At 40.5% G+C, this 13883-nt stretch overlaps 1 protein-coding gene across 2 annotated transcripts in view; it reads left to right on the top strand.

Annotated features, from left to right (window-relative positions):
* The first annotated feature begins 1783 nt into the window (after positions 1-1783).
* The window catches only part of prkg1a (protein kinase cGMP-dependent 1a), a 60281-nt gene continuing 48181 nt past the window's right edge, over positions 1784-13883 (top strand). Inside the window, exon 1 of one of the 2 annotated variants that reach the window (XM_036574116.1) lies at positions 1784-2230. In XM_036574116.1, the coding sequence (XP_036430009.1) occupies positions 1974-2230 (257 nt within the window). In that variant the 5' untranslated portion in view covers positions 1784-1973. Of the gene's footprint in view, positions 2231-8573; positions 9152-13883 lie in introns of those variants that run through there. The other variant, XM_036574115.1, reaches the window with a different exon arrangement.

The following is a 13883-nucleotide window of genomic DNA, read 5'->3' as shown; positions in this document are numbered from 1 at the left end:
AAGTGGTCTATAATGCATTGTGGGACAAAGCCCTTGAAATATAATTATGTAATGTTTGTACTTTTTGAATGTTACACACCAACAAAGAGTGAAGTCCTGCATGAGTTCAGAATATCATTATCTAGGCTGGACAGGTCTTTCAGTTCCCAAGGTGGAACAAGTCATTTGATTAGCAGCTAAACTAACATAGAAACTACTACTGTCTGTATGCTTACTGGTTCATGGCTTCAGTCTCTCTCCTCATCACTACTCTATCCCACTTTCCAGTGGCAGGACTGATTGAGAGGTGACATCAGTGTCCTCTTGTCCTGAAACTCTGAATCCTTAGTGTCAAGGGGTAGTGTAGCAGGAATGAGATGACTAATGTCTGCTGCTGCTCTTACCCACCAGGATCCCCTCACATACCTGTAATCTGATCTGTCCCTCAGGCAAATAGGGGACCACTGCATTACTGCAGAGGACCACTAAGGTGATTTCTGTACACTCAGCTTTCATACGCAGAGGAATCAGCATGATACAAATGATGCACTGATGATAAATAACCTTTTTTCTCTTCATGATACTGAGATATAATTAAGGCTCTGCAGCTAAAGCTTTGAAAAAAAAAAAACAAAAAAAAACAGCCAGATCCCCCTTAGTCAGAATACTGATTACATTATTAGTCAATTTATACATCCAGCAGAGTGTAAAAATGTTACATTGTGCAGCACAACTTGTTCTATCTATCTGCAGTACTGTGCAAAAGTCAGAGACCAACCCTCATTTATTCATTTTCTAGTCAAAACAGCCAAAAATGGTATGCTTCTAACTTTGTGGGAACAGTTTGAGGAATAATCTTTTCTGTACCAGCATGACTGCACCAGTGCACAAAGCAAGGTCCATAAAGGCATAGTCGGGTGAGTTTGGTGTGGAAGAACTTAACATCAGTGTCTGACCTCACAAATGGTCTTTTAGATGAATGGGCACTCCTGTAAGGTGTAATGTGTAGGTGCCCCAATACTTTTGTCCATACAGTCTGTTTATCTATCTATCTATCTATCTATCTATCTATCTATCTGTCTATCTGCACACAAACTCTTTCTCTCTCTCTCTCTCTCTCTCTCTCTCTCTCTCTCTCTGTGCAGTGACTATGAGGAGGATGAGGGATCAGAGATGTGATGTGGCTCGGTTGGCTGAACACAGTTTCGCAGTTCTTCTGAACGTCTCAGGCTCGTCTAACCGCAGCTCGAGCTCAGAGAGCACAGCCTTCACTCCACAGCGCTTTCATTACACAGACATCAGCTCAGCCCCTCATTTTCTTCTGTCCAAAAGCAGTTCACGCCCGGTTAGCTTTCTGACGTCCTTTTCTTTACACAGACCTGTGTCCAAACTTCTGTAGTCCAAACCTCGCCACCAAATTTTAGCCACAGTTTGTAAGAGTCACAGAGACTTACACTCAACTACGTCATCCACCTGATCACGTGACGCGCACAAGAGAGGCGAGGGCTGAATTTTGTTAGTCGTGAGGATCTGGAGTGGGATCTTCAGCGGACGCGGATGTTTTTCGGGGATGAGTGGGTGGTCAGAGGAGCAGCAGTGACCCCCCTCCCACCTCTTCTCTGTCCGTGCAGCAGGCTGGCAGTGACGGGGCGGAAAGAGGAGCTGGAAGTGCTCTCTGGATGAGAGAGCTCATCTCCAGCTCTTGGGAGGCTCCTCCGCCCTCTCTCTGTCTCTCTGTCTCTCTCTCTCTCTCTCTCTCTCTCTCTCTCTCTCTCTTTCTCTCTGTCTCTCTCTCTCTCTCTCTCTCTCTCTCTCTCTCTCTCTCCTGACGGCTGAGTCGAGTCTAAACACGTGTAATTAACACACCACAGCTGCGATCCGAACCTGCATTCCAAACAAAAAACCTTCCTTTGTCGACCCTCTCCAGCGTGACGGTGGGTGCACGCGCGCGGATTTTATCCCGGGCGGTAAAGTTTGTTCGGCGCGGCTCGAGCATGAGCGAGCTGGATGAAGACTTCGCCAAGCTGCTGCTGCTGAAGGAGGAGAGGATACGGGACTTGGAGCGGCGCCTGGCGGAGCGCGAGGACGAGCTGCACGAGCTCAAGCGCAAGCTGCACAAGTGCCAGTCGGTGCTGCCGAGCGCGTCCGTACTGGGCCCGCGGACGCGGCGCGCGCAGGGCATTTCCGCTGAGCCCTCAACGCCCCGGGACGTGGACAGACAAACGTTTCGCAAACATGGCAAGTCAGACAGGTGAGGAGCTGTTCAGCTTTACCACAGAGGGATCCTGTCTTAGAGTGGAGGTTTATCCTGAGAGGTCAGTTTATCAACGTTGGAGGTCAGTTTATCTTCATGGGAGGTCAGGTTTATCATATTGGAGGCCAGTTTATAATCATTGGGATCAGTTTATCACCGTTGGAGGTCAGTTTTGTTACCATTGGAGATCAATTTATCATCGTTGGTGGTCAGTTTATCTTTTTTGGGGTCAGTTTATCATTACGGTCAGTTCCCTGCTGAAAAACCCCATTGAAACCATTAAGCGTTTCTGATGGTTATGTAATGTGTTTTGGCTTTTTTAATGGGTTGATATCACAATATCAAGGATCCTAATGGTTTAACAGGTGACCAGTGGCTGATTCTAAATCCATGTTATGGTTTCATAATGGGATCTAAAGATGTTCCACAGGAAACAAGTGATCTCTGTTGGAAACCATTAAGCTAATGTTTATTAGAAACCAAAGCCATTAGGTTTTCTAATGATGCTTTTTCAGCAGATTTTAATATCATTGGGGTCAGTTTATCATGAGAGGTCAGGTTATCATCATTGGGGTCAGTTTATCATCATGAGGGTCAGTTTAGAGGTCAGTGTATTGTCACTGGAGGACAGCTTATCATAATTTGGGATCAGTTTAAGTTAGGTTGGGTTAGGTTAGTTCATCCTTATTGTAAGTCTATTATGGAGTGCTAATTTATGACTGTTAAATATGACTGACATCCTGTATGTTTGGCACTTTTTAAAGTCATTCCATAGACTAGAGTGAGGTATTATGGGTCATCAGATAGTTAATGTGAGGTACTGTTTATTACAATTTCTGAAGCTCATACAGTGTAATGTGGTCCTAATGTCCTTCTAATTGAGCAAAGCTTGTAGGTGGTCCAATCAAATTATACTCATAATGTTTAGTCTGAAATTTAATTAAAGAGTGTCTTTATCATTAAGGCCCAGTGATGTGGGCCCCATGTTAGCATGTGAGACACTGACCCATATGACCTCCACACACTGTCCTGTAGGATATGTTGACCCATAACAGCTGAAGTAGGGTTAGTTTCTGGAAACTCCAAACAGCACTATAAGATCTGCAGCTCGACCGCTGACAGCTCGTGCTCCGTGTTGAAGGGATGGATGGAGATGCGGGCAGGAGGAGGAGCTCATGGTTATGTGCCAGAGGAAGAAGGAGAGAGAGAGAGAGTTCGGGATTGATCCGCTCCATCAGCGCGCTCCCAGCGGGCGGCCAGCACAGGAAGCTCCGTACATTATCGGCTTTTAGGGTTTAGAGCCTGTCTGAGGATATTTAATACGCCATTAGAAAGTGCTGCGGTGGACCATATGTCGCCCCCCCTCCGCCCCTACACGCCCCTGATGCTCCTGAGCGCGCGGGACGGTTTGAGCTTGTGCGATCGAACTTTTTATGATCACCTATTTAATGAAAAAGTAGAATCAAAAGTTTTACAGTGTCTCTGATTGTTGAGCTGACGCTACTGTTGTGGAGGAAAGTGTCTGAAATGTGTAGTTTCGTAAGTGGTAAACTGCTCTCTCTGCCACTCTTCAGTTATTGTAACAATGCTAATGTCCCTCGCAGCTGCAACTTTAATCCAAATTGGGTCTTATTTCTCAGTCTTATTTTTGACCGCAGGCCACTTAGGAAACTACACACTTCTTCTTCACTATACTAGGCCTGCTCCCACTTAAGAGGCCTAGCAGCGTAGACAGCATATTTGTGAAAGTGGAGAAAGTCTTGAGTTTGTAGTACTTACAATGCAGAGCTACGCAGGCACAGGCCTTTCTCCCTGAGTAACGGTGACATAATGGTGATTTAACGCTCCAGAGATCTCCTGCAGCGCCCTGAGTGTGAGACCTAATTCTGGCCCAATGATAGAGAGCCCACCACAAGATGGCAGCAGCCCCACATATTACTGGTTCTGATCACTCCAACCAGCAGTTTGTCACTCAGGGTTTTGGTGCCTCAGGTGCTACTTTCAGTAGCAAACTTCCTTTCCTATCTGCTTTCCTTTCTTTTGCCTCATTTATAGACCAGTAAATATATAGGGAGAGCTGACTAGCAAATTGAGACCCATGGGGAATCCCCATGACAAAATCAGAGAAAACAGATAGGAAAATAAGTCTCTTTCAACTATTCACACACAGCCCTGAATGTCTAATTCAGGTGTTCCAGATTGTGGAACATAAATACCACCTTAGGTCACCCACAGGCCAATCAAAGTTCAGATACACCTATAATATTGGGTGAGAATGAAATGCTGAATCAGCCTTAATATGGTACAGGCCTGAGTCCAGGAATACTTGCAGAATTTTATTCCAAAATGTTGTATATCCATTTGTAACATTTTGTGTACGTTTTGTGTGGTTTTATAATGTTGCATTCATATTTCTTGTATGCGTATGCTATAGGCCACACCGAACAACGTGTATCATGGAAAAAGAACTTTCTTGAAAGTGATCTATAATGTGTTTTGAAACGAAACTCTTTGTCAGGTCTGGATTAAGAGCCCCTGGTGACACTGCCCCTGGTGTCATCTCCATGAAATCTGCATCTCACTATCACACACACCACTTATTCATAGACAAGGCCTTGTCAAAGTGTGCCAAGTATGCCAACTAGAGGACACCAACTCTCTGTAAAGATTGCTAATGTACACAGTGCACATCGAATAAGATGCCAGAAACAATCATTAAAACCAGTGTTTTACACAAAGTGTCTAGTCGCCAGTGTCTAACAGTCTGAGCTGTAAAAGATCATTTATAGCTGGTTTATTAGACAGATACTGATAGGCATGGTGTGTAAATAAATTTGAAGCAACAGTTTGTATATAAACAAACAATTTAAATCATCTTTATTTTATTGTATTTAGTTTCTGGCAACCTTTTGGTGCCCCTAGGCAGTCATCCAAGTCACCCATATGAAAGATCCAGTCATGCCCTTTGTTTGCTTCAATGTATGGCCCAAAATAGCTGCAAAAACAGTTCTAATCTTGACAAGACCAACCAACCTTTGTCCAAACACCAATGGATGTTAGTCAGTTAAACAGATGTTTGAAATACAGCTGTGAAAGTGCTAAAAAAGTGGAGGAAAGTGCTAAAATACAGTAAGTCTAGTGAACACATCCTTAAAATAACCCATTATTTTCAATAGAATAGAATAGAATACTTTATTGTCTATTTTGTTTAAATTTCATATAAGTGAAATGTAACTCAACCCCTAAAATGTATAAAAATACATAAATATTTATATAAAATACAAATATGGGGCAAATACCAAAAAATCTTAATGGATAAAGGCTGCTAGTAGCCTAATGGAAATTTAAACCTAAAGCCTAAACCTAACCTAAATATATGATCTGGGTCATCATTTCAAAATTAGAAATATTCCGTATAAATTACATGAGTACTATTGTGACCCATGAACAAGATTAGAAGCATTTTATGTCAAATTCCTATCTAGCCTAGAGATGGTTGCTATGGACTTGTATTATGGAAAGAGGATGCTTTGTCCATTTTGGCTTTGTACAGTTTTTACTTCAAATGCCGTTAGTGGTTCTTAATTCCAGTGCTGGGAACGCTATGTACTGCACTCTGGTGATTTCCCTGGTTTAACACACTAACATTCAATTTATCACCCCTTCAGGAGCCTATCATATGTGATAAAGCAGGGAACCCACAAAAAAATACACAGTGTAGTTCATGGGAATGGGATTGAGAAAAACGTCAGTGCCATGTCACCTGCGTCACCAGCGTCACAGCTGCAAACGATGTTTTTGGCTCATGTGATGCATTTCACCTCATCTTTTCAAACTATAGGCCATGCAGAATTGCTGACCACTTCAACACACTCAGAGGAGAACATTAAGTGCTTAACTGTTCCACATAACCACATAGATGAAGCAACTGGCTGATAGTTGCTTAGCAACAAGGAAAAGAGAAACTCCATCCACCATCATTCATTCCCAGTGAGAACTCAGACAACCCAAGGTGCTATCCAACAAAGGCCTCGCTAATGGAGATGTTGATGCTTGTCCACTTGTCAGTGATTCAGGGGTCAGAGACAGAATGCCGGCTGTTATGAGCCTGTGGCACCAGAGAACAGCAGTGCTCATTGTGTTACAGCGGATCCCCTTACCATCGATCCATAGAGGAAGAGCCATGCAGGAAGAGTTTATAGAGGTGAAATTTAAAGCCTGTCTCAGAGAGAGGTCCTTTCAAGGGCAGAGAGAGAGGGAGAGAGCGAGAGCGAGATAGATGGGAAAGGAGAAGACAAGAGAAGGGAAGTAATCTTCTAAATACACTTTTGAGGATTTGGCTAAAAGAGTCCATATGAAACCAGTCACATTTGGCTATTTTTAGAAGTTTCCCCCAAATAAGGGTATTAGGGACAGGTATGAAAACAGGGTCTGAGAAAACAGTGCTTGAGTCTGGATGTTCTCATATGCCATGAGAAGTTTTTTCTTACAGCTTTCAACATGAAGCCTCAGATAAGAGTTGTAGTTTTCAAACACATACCAACTTTACTGCTAACACTCCCTGAAGCTCTGCGTCTACCTGTATAAAAAACTAAACTAAACAACAGTTAGATAACAACTATCATGGACCACCACCTAGAGAACAGTCATAAACCCAGACCTACAGTAACAGCCACATAACTCTTAGGCCTGGTTTCTTGGACGTGAATTAAACTTTGTTTTAGATTTAACAGCAATGGCAGTGGTATCATAATTAAAAATGTTGCTAAGGCTCAGGTTTATTTTGGGACTGGGAAACCCATCAATGCTGAATAGAACTGTAGATGTACATTCATGTGAGAAAAAGTAATGCATTTTTATTCTGAAATAGATGCTTGGGGGGAAAAAAAAGGAGAAAATCAAACAGAATCCCTGAAAGCATTTCAGTAGGCTACTCTTTACCTCTAGTGGGACATGATGAAAGGGAAAATATTACATCATATCATGTACTGTATGGATTAGAGATAGTTCTTACTTGGTTTGTTGTTTTGATTAAATAGTATAGCAATTCCCAATCTTACTCTTGTTTTTTGTGTTTTCCAAATAGGTTGGCCTTTTTTTTTTTGCTCTTAAAAAGAGGACACCAGTGGCAGGAGGGTGGCACGGGGCAGACTGTAGAAAGCAATTGTCAACATGAAAGCAAAGCCAAATTCTGGACATTTTAGGCAATTTAAAAAATCCTGGCTGCATTTTTCGGTCCCAGGAAGGACAGGTTTCCCTACTTTAACACTGCGGGATTTAATTTACACCTGTCATGAGCAAGATATGTTACAACAACGAAAACACATGAGATGACCAGGACCAGGACTGAGAACCCCTGGAGCAATCTATGTTGGTAATCGTAAATACATAAAAAAAGTATCTCCAATTTTTTTCTGTTTTAACAGAAACATTGAGTGAAATCTTCATGCTGAATGGACCAATAGAAATGCTCCAAAATACTTTGAATAAAATTTCTTTACATTAACTTACATTACCTCTCCCGTAAAGTTGCTGTTTTAGAGAGTTTCTGTTATGACATTGACAATGTGCTTTAAAACAAAAGAACAATACTGCTCCTCTAGACGTACTTAAGCCCAAAGAGTTTAAACACCAGAGGGCGCCATTTGGCCTTACTGCTTGAGACACGACACATCAATATTTCACTACTCCAATATCCCCAGATCCCTAAACAGGATCTCCCCCAGACCTGGAAACTGATTTAATTTAAATTAATACATTTTGCTCCATCTTAAAAATACTAATTCCATCCTATAATTCCAGCTTCATCCGTGTAAAAGCCGCAGATGCTCTTTACTTCGAATGCCGACTGGAAACCAGTTGAAACTTGTGGATCAGGTCAATGTAGTCGGACTGATAACCACACAAAGCTCATTTACAGTGTCTAAAAAACAAGTCAACTTTGTAATGTGAATCACAAGTGATCACGTGACATTTCATACTATTAGGTTACACATTGTGAAAATGTAAATGAATGAATGATGTGAGAAAATCACAAATAAAAATATAAATGAAAAATACACGCGTGAAAATTAACACGTGAAATGTTTAGAAAACACGTGATTATCCTCAAGTGAAAGTCACGTGATTTTTCTGTACGGTCGAACATGTTGAACATTTAATTCTGGACAAGCTGCTGAGAAAAAAATAAACTAACACCTTCTGCAAATGGTTATGTGTCTCATAACGAACGCTTTTAATTTAATGTAATCATTCCGGTTGCAAAGCGCTGTCAGCGTCAGTATGTGCAGAGAGAAAGCCTGAAACTGTTCAGCCTTCAGCGCTTCTCGCTCGGTGGGAATCCTGCGCGCTCTGACGCACGCGAGAAAGAGCGGGAATCTCTACATTCTCCTGCACGCGGAGTCCGAGTGGAGCGCATGTCACGTCACCAGCAACGGCAGCTTTTACACAGCGGCTTCAGTGCGCCCTCAGGTGAAGAAACCTTCAGCTTATTCCGTCGTTTGCCAGTTTTTCTGAGGAATAAGTGGGCTTTTCCTGTCAGAGTAAGTGAGGAATACTGAAGTGGCGTTAGCTGTGGGAAAGTTAGGCGAGTCGTGGCGAGAGCGGGTGAGCTATGGGGACTCTGCGGGACCTGCAGTATGCCTTACAGGAGAAGATCGAGGAGCTGAGGCAGAGAGACGCGCTCATCGACGAACTGGAGCTTGAACTGGACCAAAAGGACGAGCTCATTCAGAAACTCCAGAACGAGCTGGACAAGTACCGCTCGGTGATCCGCCCGGCCACGCAGCAGGTCCAGAAACACAGTGAACTGCAGGAGCAGCAGCGCACCAAGAGACAGGCGATCTCCGCTGAGCCAACCGCCTTCGACATCCAAGAGCTCAGCCACGTTACTCTGCCCTTCTGCCCCAAGAGCGCGAAGTAGGTTCACACGATTTTGATCAAGAAACTCACTTTCTGTGTTTGTGGAGGTTTAAAACCAGCTACCAAAGGACACACACACTAAGGTACACTCCACTCTTCAGTAAATCAGTGAGGGCACCACTTTATTAAATCACGAGTGAACAGAGAACTCATTAAGAGCAACTAACCTCTGTGAAGATGAAGCTTAGTGTTGGTTCCCTAACTTGACATTGTACACAGAGCCAAAACACAGCATATTTAAGAGCAGCAGTGCATCGACAGTGAAGCTTCCATTCTCATTCAGAAGGCTAGAGGCTAGTCTTTAGGCAGATGATTCACACAGGTGGGTATTGAAGTGACAGTATGGAATTATATATGGAAGATTTCTAAAATATTGGTCAAAGTTTGTCGACATCTGCTCATCCAACCTTTCTTCCAAAATCAGTGCTTTTAATTGAGAGTTTGCCCCACCCACTTTGCTGCATCCTCTACTTTTCTTGGTAGGCTTTACACTAAATTTTGGGAAATTGCTGCACTGTAAAAAAAAAAATAATAATAATAAAAATAGAGGTTTTGACTTAAAAAGTTAGTGTCAGGGCTGACTTAAAATTTTGAGTTATTTGAAGTTTAAATAATAAGTTAAAAGGGTGTAAGATTATTGTAGGGCTGGGCAATGTGATGATGTTTAATCATTATCATGATAAATTATGTCACGACGAACTGGAGCATATCATGGGTTCGTCAGTACTTAAAAAACACTGATCACTTGTATGTTTTATTACAAAAAGGATGTTGTTCTGTTTAATTAGTTTTAGTACAGTGCAATAGGCTTATGTGAACTGTTGAAATCATTGTGCTTAGTTTTGGATAGCAGTTTTTAAATGTGCCACTACTGGGTTTTTTTTTGCCAGTTCCAACTTATCACAATGTATAATGAAGTTTGAGTTGAATTAGATTGTATATTGTATGATTTGTATATTGCATATTGTGAAAGTGTCAGTACCATGATTTTATATGATGATATTACATTTCCGCCACCCGTGTTGTTATTCTGCTAACATAGTATTTAAAATTCAGTAAACTCAGAATTTTAAGGCAGCCTGAATACTAACTCAAAACAGCTCATTTTTGCTTGCGTTTGGCCATGAGAGCATTAGTGAGATACAGAAGTTGGACGAGTAGTTCTGGGTCAGAAATGACACTGCAACTCATTCCATCTGATCACTCCAGAGAACACAGTTCCACTATTCCACTGCACAATCCTGGGGGGCTTTATGCCCCTCTAGCCGACACTTGGCATTTGGTATAGTGACCATATTCTCATGTGCAGCTGCTCCAGAGTGTCACATTTTATTGGCAGTGCTTTTCAATGATGACAGTATAAGCTGTATGTGTGCAATTGAGCACCTGTGTCAGCAGTGTGTGTATCTTAGTAGCTGAATTAATTTATTTCAGGGTGTGCCTGGATACTTTAAGACATACAGTATATATATATGGAACAGTTAATTTAGTTATTTTTTGCTATTATATCGTTATGCTAAATACACACATACGTAAGTGCAGTCTTGTTAAGAAATGCAGCTCATCTGTTCCTGGTTGCCAAAGGGTTTGAATAAACCAAGCCTACTTTGTTTAACGGACAGATCATTTGCTTATCAAAGCAGTGGCATGGAAATTGATGCTGTGTATCATTTCGGTGACGTATGCAGGCTACCAGGTTCTCCTGTATGACACACAAATTGGTTATCATCACATTTGAAGTTGGCTTAATTTGGATTTAATGCACAGACACACTTATGTGTTATAAACCTGTTATCATCAAAAGGGTGATTGAAATTGTGATGGGCTTTAAAAGCTGTGGATTTTCTCACCTGTTGACACAAAGGCATTCCTGTGCAAAATGGATCTCTCTAATTCAATTTGCATCCAAAGTATAGATGACAGTAGAAGTTTTGTCTTCTTGATATTTGCATGTTGCTGATCAGTGATCTGTTCTGTGTAGTCTTGCCCTGCCACATTTAACTAACTAACCTAATGGGTTAATCCTGATACTTGATGCAAGTTAAGCATGCACATTCAAGAAATTCTGTGAAATCACCATATAATTTTCCTGTTTTCTTTTTTCTTGTAATTTACGCAGATGCTCTATTCAGAATATTGCAATTTAGAGTCATTACAAAGAGAGTGAAATGAAGATTAGCTTCAGTAACAGGTGATACTGGGCTAGATTGAGTCTATGATAGAAACAATAAGGATGTTTCTGGTCCTTCACTAAATGCCCAGAGGGTTTATCTTAGGAAAAGAGCGTGTGTGGTCTTTGTTATTTGTTGCAGAAACAGACATTTGTCTTTGTTGTACCTGCCTGTGCTTTACAGGGAGAAGCATTAATCTAGTCTGCTTTCCCCCTGTTTGGTTTTGGGGAGGTATGTGCTCTCTCTGCTTGGCCTCCATAAGATTGATATAGAAGAGATCAAGAAGGACTTCCAGCTGAGTAATCCTCATATTAACCAACAAATTCTGTTTTTGTCCTTTATGTGATCTCTTTGCTTACAGTAAACATATTTTAACGTTACATTATGCATATTTTACATTATAGTAAGCATTCTCCTTTTTTAATGATGGCAGTTGAATAGAAATTTGATTAATTGAGTTTGAAAGTTTTTGTAGCTCTTTGTACTTTTGAGTTTGGATAAAATCTTCAGTCAAATACTCACCATCAGTTTTATTACAAAGACCTGCTTACATTTACTGAGCACTATGTGAGATCTACCTACCTTATGGGTTAAGTGTACACATAGGTATTGTCCATCTGTTCAAGCAAAATTTGTCAGCCACACTCTACCCCGTTCATCTTTGGTCAGTTTCTGACCACAGGACACTGTTGACCAGATATTATTTGATTAGCAGACTATTCAGTGATAGCAGCTTGTTAGTGGCATAGTATTGTGTGTAATACTGGTACAAGTGTATCAGTCACAGTGTTGTTTCTGGGGTTTTATACATGTAACTGTTACTAATGGGCTCATTGCTGTGGTCAGAAACTGACCATTGACGAAGAGCTAAAAGATGACTATCACAAATTGTGCATAGCAATGTGGTGTGAACAATATATAACATAAAGACTCTCTAAGACATTTTTATGATACGCAATATTTAGTGTTTCTGAGGTTTGTGAACAAGCTGGAGCAGGCAAAATGCAGCAGATGCACTCATTCAAAAAGGCTGTGAGTGTGATTTAGTTTTTTTATTTTGCCAAGAAAAACTAGAAGCAGCAGGAATACAATTGAAACATTTGGTATTACACAAATATTATATTAGTATTATAAATTAATATTTGCCTAAAAAATGAAATCCTAAGGTCCTAAGGCTGAATTGTTTCCCACATTTGGCACATGTGTAGATCTGTACAATGTGCCACATTTCATGAAATCATTACAAATTCAGTCTGTAGTTCAGCCCCTGTCTGAGGCTTTGCTCATATCATGTCTGTAGAAATCAGATCACAGAGAGCCTAGAATAAAATATATTTCTCTTACACTGATCAGCACCTACATATAAAAGCAAGCATTAGCTTGCTGGTGGATTTGGATTGAGACCAGCATGACTACGGTGGGCATGCATCTGTAATACAGAGTGATCAATAAAACCCCTCCATACAGTCCAGTTCTAAAATGTTTTCAATTATGTTCCTGTTTTTCCAGCCATACTAATTGAGAATTTGTGCTGCAGTCTCATTTATTTCCCCAAGTAGAGGAGCTATGTTTTAAAATGGAGCTTTCTTAAGACAGATGTTCTTGTCTGGCTGGGAATGCCAATTTATCTCTGCCACAGGTGGAAAAATAATGAGATATGTTCACTCCATGATATGCTCTTATGAAATATAATTTGAGTACATTGCTTAGTGCTCCTTGCACTCTTTTTGACAAGTAAGTATTTTTACTTTAGTATTTAGACTTTTTTACCCAGTTGTGATCACAGAGCTCCTAACAATGCTTTTCATTATACTAAGAAACTGAATATGGAATTAATAATATTGCAGTGTTATGATATATATGGTACTAGCACAGTGGACCTTATTTAACAAAGTTGCGTGTGGTCAATTCTGAAGGTAAAATGAGTGCACACAAAGGTCACCAACAGTTATGTTATCCATTACTTGCATCTTTAACATTTGTATGATCAAACTCACATCTGGTAAAAGTGTGGGTAAATTTGAGTATAATAGTGAAAAATATAATAGTATTATCTGAAACAGTGCTTGATTTGCAGTTAACTAACCAAACTATTATCAATATCATGAATAATACCAATAATAAGAATAAAAATATAAATTAATAATAGTTTTAATCATTTGTGCACATGGCAATCGAGTGCAAAAGTATTTGTATAAACAACTGTTGCAACTATTCTATAACTATGTTGTATTTAAAGACATATTACACTTTATTGCTTTTATTTTATATTACATGCACCACCGAAAAAATTTAAAAAACACAAAACATATCTAGCACAGAAGCCATCTAATTCACTGCAATAATAGTGTTTAAATATTTTGTTGTAGGAAAATAATCACATTTACACTCTACCTTACAAATTTCTACCTTAAAAAAATTAAGAAGTTTTTTTATTTCATGTTTAATTCTTTCCGGTCATTGTAATGTGTACCTCATAAAGTTTGGTCAGTGGGGAGGCAGTGCGCTCACTGGTCGACCTCATGCTCTGCCTACGAGCACAGCCATTGCCTCACGAG

Source organism: Colossoma macropomum, unplaced genomic scaffold, assembly GCF_904425465.1.
Source record: "Colossoma macropomum unplaced genomic scaffold, Colossoma_macropomum, whole genome shotgun sequence".
Classification (NCBI taxonomy): Eukaryota; Metazoa; Chordata; class Actinopteri; order Characiformes; family Serrasalmidae; genus Colossoma; species Colossoma macropomum.
This window is presented reverse-complemented; position numbering and strand designations above follow the sequence as displayed.